This window comes from Poromitra crassiceps (assembly GCF_964638095.1).
Source record: "Poromitra crassiceps genome assembly, chromosome: 6".
NCBI lineage: Eukaryota > Metazoa > Chordata > Actinopteri > Beryciformes > Melamphaidae > Poromitra > Poromitra crassiceps.
The window spans coordinates 4,809,947-4,823,513 of NC_139627.1; the positions used below are offsets into that span (position 1 = coordinate 4,809,947).

At 44.1% G+C, this 13,567-nt stretch overlaps 1 protein-coding gene across 1 annotated transcript; it reads right to left on the reverse strand.

Annotated features, from left to right (window-relative positions):
• Positions 1 to 221: 221 nt before the first annotated feature.
• Positions 222 to 12,975, reverse strand: slc13a3 (solute carrier family 13 member 3; the record flags this gene model as incomplete). The annotated part of the gene is made up of 13 exons (XM_083639270.1): positions 222 to 404; positions 500 to 637; positions 3,658 to 3,819; positions 4,005 to 4,117; positions 5,371 to 5,468; positions 5,612 to 5,716; positions 6,201 to 6,293; positions 7,834 to 7,959; positions 8,148 to 8,327; positions 8,744 to 8,804; positions 10,627 to 10,805; positions 10,953 to 11,218; positions 12,865 to 12,975. The coding sequence occupies 13 exons, from the start codon at positions 12,973 to 12,975 to the stop codon at positions 222 to 224; spliced, it is 1,815 nt and encodes a 604-aa protein (XP_083495396.1).
• Positions 12,976 to 13,567: the final 592 nt, after the last annotated feature.

Here is a 13,567-nt window from a genome sequence, read left to right on the forward strand (position 1 = left end):
GGTTCCAATCTTCACAGCAACTTGAGAGTCAGAAACAACTCAAGTATAATAATAAACTTATGAAATGCATGGCAACAGGTAACAGCTTAAGCTCCCAGAATGCTCTAACATACGGTTATAGACGTCTACCGACATTCACTTTCGTCCCTGTTTAGTGTTGAACTCTTCATACAAATACGCTGATACTTTCTCTATCATCACTTTGATTGAGTGCATATTAATCAGAGAGTGGAGTTGAGCGCCAGCACAGACGGGATGCGCACGTCGATCAAGGTGCTGGACACGTTGGCGGGGCGAGCCCATTCTGGATAGGCGTCCAGGTCGAACATGGCGATGCCCCACGTGTTCATGGCCAGAGAAACGCACAGGATGCCCAGGAAGTTCATGACGATGCCCGTTTTCACCTGAAATATGGGAATACGCAGACTATTATTTATACTGCAGTTTGTAACATAGTTCAGTGTCAGTCCTCCTTGCGTGTCGATGGAAGGACTCTTACCATGTCTCTGACCATGAGCTGCCCGGATGCGAAGGCGATGGCGTTGGGCGGCGTGGACACGGGCAGCATGAAGGCAAACGAACATCCGATTGTTGCCGGCATCATGAAATAGAGCGGATTCACTGAAACGTACATCGCCTACAGAGATGAACGAAAATAGAAAAACCTTTTTGAAGATATGATATAATTACTGTAATATACCACCGTAGACATTGTGCACTGTATAGACGGTTTTCACGGAATTGGGTTGCTATGGGAACAGTTTTGAACCCTATCTTATTTCCTGTCAGCTATTGCATTAGCAAACATTGCGACAGGAAGTAAAGCTAGGGGCAATTTTGAATGTTTATGTTTTCAAATTAAAAGCGTCCATAGATGTGTATTAAGGTGTTTTGGGGGACCTCATAATCTACAAATTAAAGGATAAGTTCCCTAAAAATTTTAATTCTGTCATTATCTACTCACCCCCATGCCCGGTGGAAGATCGAGTGAAGTCCTTGGAAAATCCATGAATCTTTTGTGTATTAAAAAACTTCCACCGGCATGGGGATGATTAGATAATGACTGAATTTTTATTTTTTGAGTGAAATTACCCTTTAAGGCACTGGGTCCTGGAACACTAAGTGTCTCGATACGTTCCGGGGACCTTTCCCCTCTAAAACCCACTCACCAGAACAGCGACTCCTTAGTGTTGCGGGACAACATGATTTACACGTTAGGCACTGAGGACTGCGACAGTGACATTCTCCAAGGGGAAGACTGGAAAGTGAATAGGCCACGACTCGCCACTGTGAATACAGAATCCCGTTTGCTATACAGGTTTTTCACTTTGAATGAGAACTTAGAAGACACTCACCAGATCTCCTATACATTTAAAGGGCTTTCTGAGTGGGGTAGTCTTAACACTATTGCAGCATAGGCACGGATACAAGATAGAAAAACCTCACATAATGATTACTGACAACAGCAGTTAATGTCCAACAGGCACCCTACAACGTTTATTGCAAGAGTTTAACAAGTCTACGAAGCCTTGCGCTAACCAGAAGGTCATACAAAGTGTTCTTTTGGAGTTCGGGTTTGGTCTAGATTAGTGGCTCTCATGACCCACATTTTTCCTTAGTCATTAAGTCACGAGTGTCGTGACCCAATTTTCAGAATTTACCTAACTTTGCAGCGTCATTTAGCAACCTAGCATGACTTGTTGGTACCAGTGGATGCCTTAGGTCTTCTAGTTTCATATGGTACCAGACAGTATCTTCACTCTGTCTTTAAAAAGGAGCCCGCTACAGCCTCTGAAAGACAGTCATGTCGGCAGCGGACACCGGTGTCCTCAAGGAGTAGAAGAACCTTTTTTTCCTCATGCACCCACTCAAAATACCCCCGTGAACCACTTTTGCGTCGTGACCCACCGGTTGAGAAACACTGGTCTAGATGGTAAAGAAGAAAGCTGTAAAGCTGGAGTGAGAACCTGCAGACTCTCAGCGCTCTGTGACGCACAGACGAATTCTGTGTCCCATCATCACTTTACAGCGTTCTTAGACATTAGGTTTGTTGAACACCATCAGGGGCGGACTGGGATTCTAATTCAGGCCGGGCATTAGATAGCAAGCAGGCCAGGCCGATACGGGCCGACGCGCGTGCCGGCGTCCGTAGGGCGGCGGTGAAAAATTTGGGCCATTTGAGGCCCAATTTGAGCCGTTTGAAGCCCAATTTGGGCTGTTTGAAGCCAGATTTGGGCCGTTTGAAGCCCGATTTGGGCTGTTTGAAGCCAGATTTGGGCCGTTTGAAGCCCAATTTGGGCCGTTTGAAGCCCAATTTGGGCCGAGTCCAATTTTACAATGAGATGCACCCACTTTAACCGTGAATAAAGTAATAAAACCACTAGTAAACCAGTAGGCAGCGCCTGGCCTGCTGTTCAGTGAGTGGCCTGACTGGGGCCACCAATTATTTTATTTATTTTTGCAGGCCAGGCCAGGCCAGGCCAGGCCAGGCCAGGCCAGGCCAGGCCAGGCCAGGCCACCGGCATTTGCCCGACGTGCCCGATTATGCAGTCCGCGCCTGAACACCTTGATCACATTTTGTTCTGTGTGCAGGCACAAGGCACACCAACAGATGCTCATCTAACCTGCCAGAGCTGATTATGTCGGATCAAACTGGCAGCACTCACAAGTGAACAGCAGTAGTCGAGGAACAGACACGTTTTCAGCCTGTGGCGTTCCTCAGTGTAAATGAGGAATCTCATTTGTTTTCTCAGTCTGAGTTGAGCACATCATTTCTTCTGAATTGAGCGCTGATGATGTAACATTCAATCTGGGAATCCATCGGTAAAAAAACAAAAACAACACTGTTGGGGGCAAGCCTGTTTCAATACCTGAATTACCGGAACTCAACGCTGAGGCTCTCGACCACGCCCCTTTATGCTAATTTTACTGACCGCTATATCCGGTTCTTCCTGTGTTTACAGTCCGATGAGCTAACGGTCGAGCTGTTTGACAGCGTTCTTGTTGCTTGGAGCGCTATTATCCGGATTTTCTTCGACCATGCATGCCGGCCAGATTTGCAGATTGAAAATTATGCAAATTGAAAATCTGTCTTGAGAGATTACTGTATGTAACATTCAATACCCTTTTCTCACGGTACTGCCTAGGGCATGAGGAGCTCAGGTCAGGCAGTCAAACCCGTCTCTCTTAGTCTGTTTGTTGGCCTCAATGCATTCAGTCTCACACTTTGGGAGGATCACGCTATTCCCAACAGTTCCCTTCTGCCCCGAACAGGCGCCCTGACCGACCAGAGGAGGCGCTAGTGCAGCGTCCAGGACACATGCCGTTATTCCGGCTTCCCACCCCCAGACACAGCCAATCGTGCCTGTATGGACGCCCGTCCAAGCCGGAGGTAACACGGGGGCGTGAACCTGCGACCCTCGTGTTGGTAGGCAGGGAGTCTCATACATTTATAAACAGAGCCACAGAGCCCCACAACACTGGCAGTACTGATAGTGATGTGGTCACTCCAAAGAGATAAACATTTGAAAAATGTGATCTTCAGTCATGTGACATCAGTAAACTGCACACACAGCACACTCTTGTACTTTATGATTTGGCCGGGTGTCGTATACTGATTTGATCAGAATCCAATCCTAACAAACGGCATGCTCTTACCATCTCAGCGATGACGGGCAGGAAGATGATGATCGTGGCCGTGTTGCTGGCGAATTCAGTGAAACAGGCCAGGAACGCTGTGATCAACATCACAGCTGCACCAGGAGGCACCTGGGCCATAGGCTGCAGGTAGCCTCCGATCCAGGAGGCAAGTCCAGACTCCTACAGCGTGGTCATCAGGTCAAAGGTCACACGGCAAATCACAATATAATAAAGCCAAGTAGAGAACAGTCCAAAACAGCGCAGAGCCTCTAAATTGTAAGAAACACAGAAACTGTAATTTTACGGGAACTGTTCTATGTAATAATAATGACAGTGTTCTGTTTTTGATCTCGAAACAAATTTACCTCGCAGCCTTTGGCCATAGCGAAGCCTCCACCGAGCAACAGAATGATATTCCACGGGACAGAATCCTGGGCTTTCTTCCAAGATAAGAGAGGAACATAAGGAGCATTTGAAGCTGAGGAGAAACGTTTGCAGACAGAGATGTTTCGCATCATTATTGGACACTGGATTAACCACTGGTGGAAGAAGACACACAACCTTTTCTCAAATGACCACCTGAACAAAACAATGCTTTGGTAAATGTCTTCAATTCAAGCATTTGATATAAAATATATGTATCAAGAGTAAAAGTGTATTTCACTATAAAGCTCTGGTGTTTCGGTCCTGGGAATTATTAATAATCGTTAATTTATCTTGATCATTGATGATGGATTGATGGTAGAGTTTTAGCTGGTTCAATGTCAAAATCAAGAAGTCTGTTGTTTTTTTTATGAATAGGACCATTTTGTAATTGTTTTGTTTCAGAGACTGCAGATATTTATTAGATGGCATCCTGATAACGTCACCTGACATTCTGTTTCACTGTACGTATCAGTCTGGATGTGAGGTCACGTGATCAGGATGTGAGGTCAGGTGATCAGCATGTGAGGAGGTTATGTTATCAGGCTGCACAGATACGTCTACTAAACTTCTTTCACTTCCTGCATATCACTGCATTTGGTTTACAGACAAAATCTTAAATAGCTAGTTTCAGTTTCAAATCATGAGACAGAATTTGAGACATGAGATAGGATTAGAAAATGGGAAAACATTAAAATCCACATAATATATTGTCAGAGAGGGAAAATGAACCCACTGATTTGTTTATTTTCTCTCTCTCTTGCATCGAGTCCAGTGGTTTGTTTGACCAGCTGAACATACCATACACAGTCACACACACTGTCACCAACACACACAAACACACACTGTCACCAACACACACACACACGCACACAAACACGCACATGCGCACAGAGACACGCACAAACGCAAGCAAACCCCACCAAGTGTGGCAACATAGTTCTGAGAGATTAATATAATCGCAGAAACAGAAAGACCACAGTCTCGCCTCCCACCGCTAAACTGCTCAGACGCCATAATCTGCAACGTTAACATTCCTCATCTTACTTTCAATACTTTGTAATAATACAAGTTGTCTCCCCGTTATTTATAACTTTTTTAAGAAAGGTGCCATACAAACATAATTAATAATAATAATGACATTGTAGCACTAAAGGTGTCATGCAAATCTAATATTTATAGTCGTTTATAATAATTGACTCATTATAATTAGATGATTCATCCGAATTTAGCCGTAAAGCAGCTTATTGTCCTAGAGGTGTGGGTGTTTGAGAGTTCAGAGACAAGTCTGACATTTCCCCTACTGACCTTCAGCGTTGAACCACCAGCTAAGAGACGGCTTCTGGGACGGGAAGAAGAACAGTATTGAGACAATGATGACACCAGTGACCGCATCGGAGACGTACCTGCAGGACGAACAGAGGAGGCGGGAGAGAATGAATACATAACTAAATATATAGATTTGGTACTACATTTCAAGCGGTATACGTGTAGAAGCAAAGTTCAGACATGAACTATTGCGTGTTTCAATTGATCATGCCTTCCTTACCCTTTGGGAAAAAACACGGACCAGCCAGGGACAAATTTGGGATCTCTTGTGAACAGGAGAACGGCAAACAATACAAAAAAGAAAGAGATCGATCCCTCTGCAAAACTGAAAGGAAGCATAACAGGTGTGTCAGTGAAAGGCTATGCGATGCAAACGTACAGTAAGCATAGGGAGCCAAAGTGGAACGTCACTTCCTGCTTCAGCACTGTACCAGAGATTTTCATCCGCCATTTATTTTCCCATAGACATTTCGTAAAATGCTTATAAAAATAGGTTTACTTGTTCAAACCAAACGGTTCAGATATATTTAGAATCGGGAGAGATCGCATAACATTTCACTCGGACCAAAGTGTGAAAAGTTTTTTTGGTCCGAGTGAAATGTTCTATGGTCTCTCCTGATTCTAAATATAGCTGAACCCTTTGGTTTGACCAAGTACAACTATTTTTATAGGCATTCTACGAAATGTCTATGGGAAAATAGATTGCGGAAGAAAATCTCTGGTGCAGTGCTGAAGCAGGAAGTGACGTTCACTTTGCCTCTGTATTCACCCTCATGCATGAGATTTGAAGACATATGGGGGGTGCTCACTTTATGGGCCCGAGCTTCCTGTAGTCTTCATCGATCACAGCCTGGGCTCTGACTTCTGCTTGGGCTCGTTCGTCCTGCTTCTTGATGCACAGTCTGCAGGGAGGAAACAGGCTGATACAGTTATAGTTATAGTCTCACATCGATTCAGTCTGACAGTGTGACAAGGATTTCCTTTATCTCTAATATTGCTCCATATTTCATCTCCCTAATTAAGGCAGGGCCATCTGTGTGTGTGTGTGTGTGTGTGTGTGTGTGTGTGTGTGTGAGTGTGTGTGTGTGTGTGTGTGTGTGTGTGTGTGTGTGTGTGTGTGTGTGTGTGTGTGTGTGTGTGTGTGTGTGTGTGTGTGTGTGTTTCTGGGATCCTGACGTAGTGCAGTGCCAATTTGGGTGCAATTCAGACACATGCATAGTCATAGGGCCACCTACTGGCAACACAGAAAGTGGTTCATCTCGACAACCATTCGACCGATTTACTTCAAACTTGGCGGGTGTGTTTCTGGGACCCTGACAAAGTGCAGTGTCGAAATGTGTGCAATTTGGACATGCGCATGGTCATAGCGCCACCTACTGGCAACACAGGGAGTGGTCTGTAACTCGGCTGTACATGGTCAAGTGTGGGTGTGTGTGTGTGTTTGTGCGTGTGTTTGTGTGTGTGTGTCTCCGCATATCTCAAGAACCGATGCCAAAAGAATGGCAAAGAAAAACCTCTACAAGAGGTCATTTGTCCCAGATGCCATTATGGCTTTAAATAAAACTAGGAAGCGATAGACTATGCTATGCTTTTTGTTTATGCCTTTTTGGCGTTGCTGCGGTTTTTTGCACAGTAGGTCTTTTACATTTTATATTTTATATTTTTAATTTTCAATTCTTAATCGACATGCTGTAGATCCATTGGGTCGTACTGCAAATTCCAAGGTGTACTAAGTTTGAAGGTGGATGAATGTGTGTTAACTGTATTGTATTGTATCGATATGTGTACTGTCATCTTTAACACCTTGTATTGTTTTTGTGTTTTTCAAGTTTGTAAGACACGTCTTGGTGAAATCAAAGACAAATTTCCACCTGTGGACAATAAAGTTTTCGTATCGTATCGTATCGTATCTAGGTCAGACTTGGCGGGTATTGCTGGGGATCCAAGGAGGTGCATAACCTGACGCTGCCAGATGGATGTAGGTTACTTCACATTTGCTTCACAATCTACTGTGAACTCAATACCGCCCCATCTGGCAGAGTCGGGTTAGGAGGTGCATACACTTTGATTAAACAAGCGAACAGTGCTCTATGCAGCAGCGGGGGGCGAACGGGCACTGCATTAGTTTATCAAAATGAAAATGAGAATAATCTCTTTGCTGCTCTACAAATTACAGTGAAACCGAGAAAAATGACACATTTAAAGATGATCTCCTCCCCTGATAACAGACAAACGTATTGTCGGTACAGAAGTGGACTGTATATCATTTAAAAGCCTTTATTATGGGTCTAATTTGTCTTGATATTAAATTCAAACGCTGCAGATTACCTTTGTAGAGCAGTATACTAGACATAATGGATATCAACGGAAAGGTCTATTCAATAGCATTAAAGGACAAAGATCTACTATGTGACGTGTGATCTGTGACACTGGCTGACATACCGTGTGTTCAATCCCCCATAGAGGAAGGCGATCCATATCCATCCCATGAACAGGAAGAGAACCATGAGTGGGAAGGCGAACGCAAACCAAGAGCCAAAATTGATGACGTCGCAGTCTGGAAAGTAGCTGTAAAAGAACAGAGCAGTGTTTGTTTATGCAGTGGAAACATGACTTTGCCAGTTCAGTTAACCAAAGGTGGTGCCTGTTCCCCGAACATGTTGGACATGGATGAACAAAATGTCTTGTAAGTAATGATGATACCTCTTGAGCTGTCCAATGAGGATGAGGTTTGGTGCGGTGCCGGTGAGAGTTACCTCTTGAGCTGTCCAATGAGGATGAGGTTTGGGGCGGTGCCGGTGAGAGTGGCGGTCCCTCCAATACTGGCTGCATAAGGGATGCAGATCAGGAACCCCTTCCACACCCTCATCTGGTACTCCGACTCCGTGCGGATTTCCTCGGCTGTCTTCCGCTCGCTCGGCTCCGTCCCGTCCATCCTTTGGAATTTTTGTTTATATTATATTATTATAATATAAAAATAAATAAACAAAATAAATAAACAAATAAATAAATAAAGATATATATATATATATATATATATATATATATATATATATATATATATATATATATATATATATATATATATATATATATATATATGTTTATCTATTAAATAGATTTGTTCATTTAACAGAGAGACACAGTGGCCAATTACATGAACTCCGCCAAACTGCTAATTGTCATCTGTAGAGTTGAAGATGTGCAGGTGTTAATTAATAATTATACACACTCTTAACAACACAATCAACACACCATTTGATTTCACCTTTGAGGTGTGACATTACCACATACCATTTGGTAAATGTCAAGCGTTGAGTCAACATTGCAAACTTATCTACGTTCTTCTTACCCGTCCATTGATAGTATTTGTTTTTCTGAGGGCAGTGAATGCATCTTCACAGTAGATTGACCTGTAATATAATTGAAGCACAAAAAGGTTGTCAGGTTTACACACAGCTTTAAATTCAAAAAGAGAGACTGTGATGTTTGTATCGTCAGCACGAGTCAAATTCTAAGTTTCAGCCGAGGTGATGTTTGTATCGTCAGCACGAGTCAAATTCTACGTTTCAGCCGAGGTGATGTTTGTATCGTCAGCACGAGTCAAATTCTAAGTTTCAGCCGAGGTGATGTTTGTATCGTCAGCACGAGTCAAATTCTAAGTCTCAGCTGAGGTGATGTTTGTATCGTCAGCACGAGTCAAATTCTAAGTCTCAGCTGAGGTGATGTTTGTATCGTCAGCACGAGTCAAATTCTAAGTTTCAGCCGAGGTGACGTTTGTATCGTCAGCACGAGTCAAATTCTACGTTTCAGCCGAGGTGATGTTTGTATCGTCAGCACGAGTCAAATTCTAAGTCTCAGCTGAGGTGATGTTTGTATCGTCAGCACGAGTCAAATTCTAAGTCTCAGCTGAGGTGATGTTTGTATCGTCAGCACGAGTCAAATTCTAAGTTTCAGCCGAGGTGATGTTTGTATCGTCAGCACGAGTCAAATTCTAAGTCTCAGCTGAGGTGATGTTTGTATCGTCAGCACAAGTCAAATTCTAAGTTTCAGCCGAGGTGACGTTTGTATCGTCAGCACGAGTCAAATTCTAAGTTTCAGCCGAGGTGACGTTTGTATCGTCAGCACGAGTCAAATTCTAAGTCTCAGCCGAGGTGACGTTTGTATCGTCAGCACGAGTCAAATTCTAAGTTTCCGCTTTCTTCGGGGGCTGCTGGTAGACCTTTGCTATTTAATATATGACTTGAGAGCAATCTAACATCATCAATCAATTACCACTTGAGTATTGACTTTGCGTCCGAGAGCTAAATATGTTGGAACAAGTTGTGGTGCAAAGTTCGCATCCTGGATTACATATTAAAGGTTACAACAATGCAAGTATCTTTGGTAGACATCTTTGTAAACATTATGTATGGATGATCCTGGATGATCCTTTGACTTAAGTAATTACACTGAGTTTTAGTGCTGGTTGTATTAGGGGGTGAGTAGGAGTTCAGACCAGAGCCGTATAATAGAAGAGTTCCGACATCTCCATTCACTCCAATGGACCAGTTTTTTTCCAGGAAGTAGAAAGTGGAACTCTTGAGTAAAAAAAAGCAGCACTGTCGAGTTGCAGCAAAATAGACAGTTTGTGTTGTACTCTGAAAGGGTTTTCCCCCCCTTGAATCAAATTGTACATTATCAGCTTTATTTTAGCATGCAAAAGTAGCGCGAGACCCATTCCTGGCTGTTCATTGGCTAATGAGTCTCGCATTTTGGTCCTCCGCTGACGCCACTTTCTTACTAGAGGACACTAGTTCAGCCTATTTATGTGGGACAGACAGTGCCTCAGTGTCAGATCACAGTCTTGCTTGAGTCAGTGTTACCAGCCGCGACAGCATGTTATCATGGGGTGGCTGTAGCTCAGGAGGTAGAGCGGGTCGTCACTAATCGCTTTGGATGAAAGGGGTCGGTGGTTCGATTCCCGGCTCCACCAATCTGCATGTCAAAGTGTCCTTGGGCAAGATAGTGAACCCCAAATTGCTCCTGATGGTGTGCCAGCACCCTGCGTGGCAGCTTGCCACCATCGGTGTGTGAATGGGTGAATGTACCTACTGATTGTAAAGCGCTTGATTACAAAAAAAAACCCATTGATACCCCTGGCGTCAATTTGGGCGTGGTCACGGCTGGTGTAATCCCAAGATGGCCTAGTTAGATATACATTTTAAGAAACATAATATACACAAGTTAAGTTACCGTTGATCATATCGTTCTCAGGATCCTCAGGGGATCTGCAGTTCTTTTTCAGGGTCTCCAGGTCGCCAAACAGACTCTCCAGGATGGCATTAGCGATAGGCAGCATCATGGCGGTGGTGGCAGTGTTGCTAAGCCACATGGACAGGAAGGACGAGGTCATCATCATTCCCAATATAAGCCTGGGAACATAATGCAATGCGCAATCTTGAATGAGCGTTACTATTATGATGATCGCTGACGGTGAAGATCAGATTTTTTTTTTTTAATTAGGGAGCGTTCTCGCTCAAAACGGCCCTCCAATAGAGTTGAAGAAGGTGTTTCCTCACCAGGCCGGCTTTACTCCAACAATTTTGAGGACCTTCAGGGCGATCCTGCGGTGCAGGCCCCATTCCTCGATAGCCGACGCCATCACGAGACCGCTGAGGAAGAGAAAGTTGGTGTCGAGGAAGTACTGTGGGCAGACCTTCTTGGACGGAAGAATCCCCATTGTGGGAAAGAGGCAGACTGGGAGCATTGCAGTGACGGCCAGAGGAAGCGCCTCTGTGCACCAAAACACGGCCATCAGCAGCACCACGTAAAGACATTTTCCCTCCTGGAAGAGAAGCAACACATGTTTGTAAACGTTCTGCCGACTTAAACGGCAAAGGGTTATCGGAGAAAAACAATTCAATTAAATAAGCTATTGACATTTATGGGAAAAATGTATTATATTTGTCTGTGCTGTCGGTGATCGGGAATGCAGCCTTCGTTTTGGTCAGATCAAAAAACATGGCTAGTGTGTGTGTGTGTGTGTGTGTGTGTGTGTGTGTGAGAGAGAGAGAGCGAGAGACAGACAGACAGAGTGCATGCATGTGCGATAAGTTGTGTAGGTAGTATATACATGTATGCATTTCCAAACGATGCAAGGGAGCACGCACATCCAAACCTAACCTACAGGAGGCGCACTAGAGTTTGCTCCAACATCTTTCAGCAATTTGTGTGGACTCTATCTTGCAATATATGCATTTCCATGCATCCGTCTGTGTGCACAGCAGCGTGGCGTAGCTACTGCAGGCATGTCCAAAGTCCAAGACAAGCTAAGCGAGCAATAGCTATTCACCTTATGTAGAAGAGACCGTCTGGCTTGAGAGACTAACAGGAAGTGTATATGCATTCGCAAGTTCCGATTGCATTTACACTTCCTGTGACTCATAAACCTAGTCTGACTCATAATGTGAGTCAAACTAGGTTTGACCAGGTGAGTCAGACTTGTTTCAGCAGGTAAAACAGCTGACGTTTTGAGCAGGAAGTGGTGATACAATGGTAGCCTGGGTAAACCCATCCCCCACGTGACCTGCTCTCAGACCTGTTCTCAGTCACTATGTGACTGGGAACTGAGAGAGCAGGTCACGTGGGGGCTGGGTTTACCTAGGCTAATACAATGGGCCAAGTGGGCGGGGCTGCATAAGGTGAATAGGACGGATAAATGTGAACAACCAGTATATCAAGGATCTGTCAACATGTGTGGCTATGGAAAAACTAACTTATATTTAAAGGAAACAATGAAACTCCTGCTCAAACATTTGCAGCCTGAAGCCAGTGGTTCTCAAAAGGGGGTCCAGGGCCCCCCAGTGGTCCTTGAGGGGATTCCAGGGGGTCCCCAGCAGAAAGGAGGCAAATTTTATTTTCACTATAATTCCATTCATAAGTAACACAATGACAGATGCTCATGGGTTTCATACACATTCTGTAATAAAACATCTAAAAGCAAAAAAATCTGATCAAATGGTGGACTACTTTTTTTTAAAATCAGTTTAGGGGTCCGGAGATGAAAAATAACCACTGGCCTATAAGCAATATCAACATAATGTAAAATCTTGCAATCAGCATTAACGTTTGATGGTCTGTCTCATCATTGAAAAAACGTAAGAATTAACTTGAGGCTGTTGAAGTTGTTCATGCAGGACAGTCAACTTTTTTTGACACCCAATATAATTCCAACGTATAAAAAGATCTGAAACTCCAAAATATAAATATTAAATAAATAAATAAATGAAACAAACAAACAAACAAACAGACCCATGCATATCCTCTACGCATGAAGACTAAATGGGCTGTAGTGTTTCCTGCTTAAACGGTTTAAGCTGCATTTGTGTGGAGTTTATCCACAGAGCAAAGTGCAGGAAAAGTTGGAGCTGAAGCTGAAGCTGCACTGTGAAGGAGATGCTTTGCTTTGCATCATAAAGTAACAGCACTTACCTTCTCTGGTAGAGCAAAAAGCAGAGGCAGCAATATGAGTGGAGTGAGAAGGAGAATCAGCTGTTTGCGGACGCACCACAGCTTCTTAGGGAGAAGTCGGAGAACTTCCATCGTCCAAAATGAGCTTTATTCGGCTGAGGAAGCAGCTGTGAAGTGGCTGTGTGTGTGTGGAGCCTGGCTGGGCTGGCAGCAGCAGTGTGAAGCCTCTGTGTTTGGGGACTCTTAGGGAAGATTAACTATGCGCTTACAGGTTAACTCCTCACATGTGGGTGTCAGTTTGTTTGGAGGGCTGGTCGTCCTTGGAAGGAGACAGCGGGGGGAGACTCAGTGAAGAGCCAGGTAGAGAGGGATGCAGCATGTCTTTGGAGGCAGAGGAGGTTGGGAACATGGTGTACACTGTACAGTACAGCACACTACAGGCAGACTGATCAGCTGCTGCCTGCACACCAGCCAGACTCAACCTCCTCTTTACAGATCAGAGGCTTCTGTAACTTGTGACGGATGAAATTGCCGTTTGGTTTGGTTCACATTTTCTCGTGTGGCTGCACTCTTGGCCTTTCTCATAAAACTGTGGGTTAACCCTGATGGAAAAGACATAAAGTAATGTCATCCTACATTTTAGAGGGATTCATAGCAAAAACTCTTAAATCCCCGTAATATTATAGCGATAGGCCTACCACAGGACGATAAGGTCACATATTGG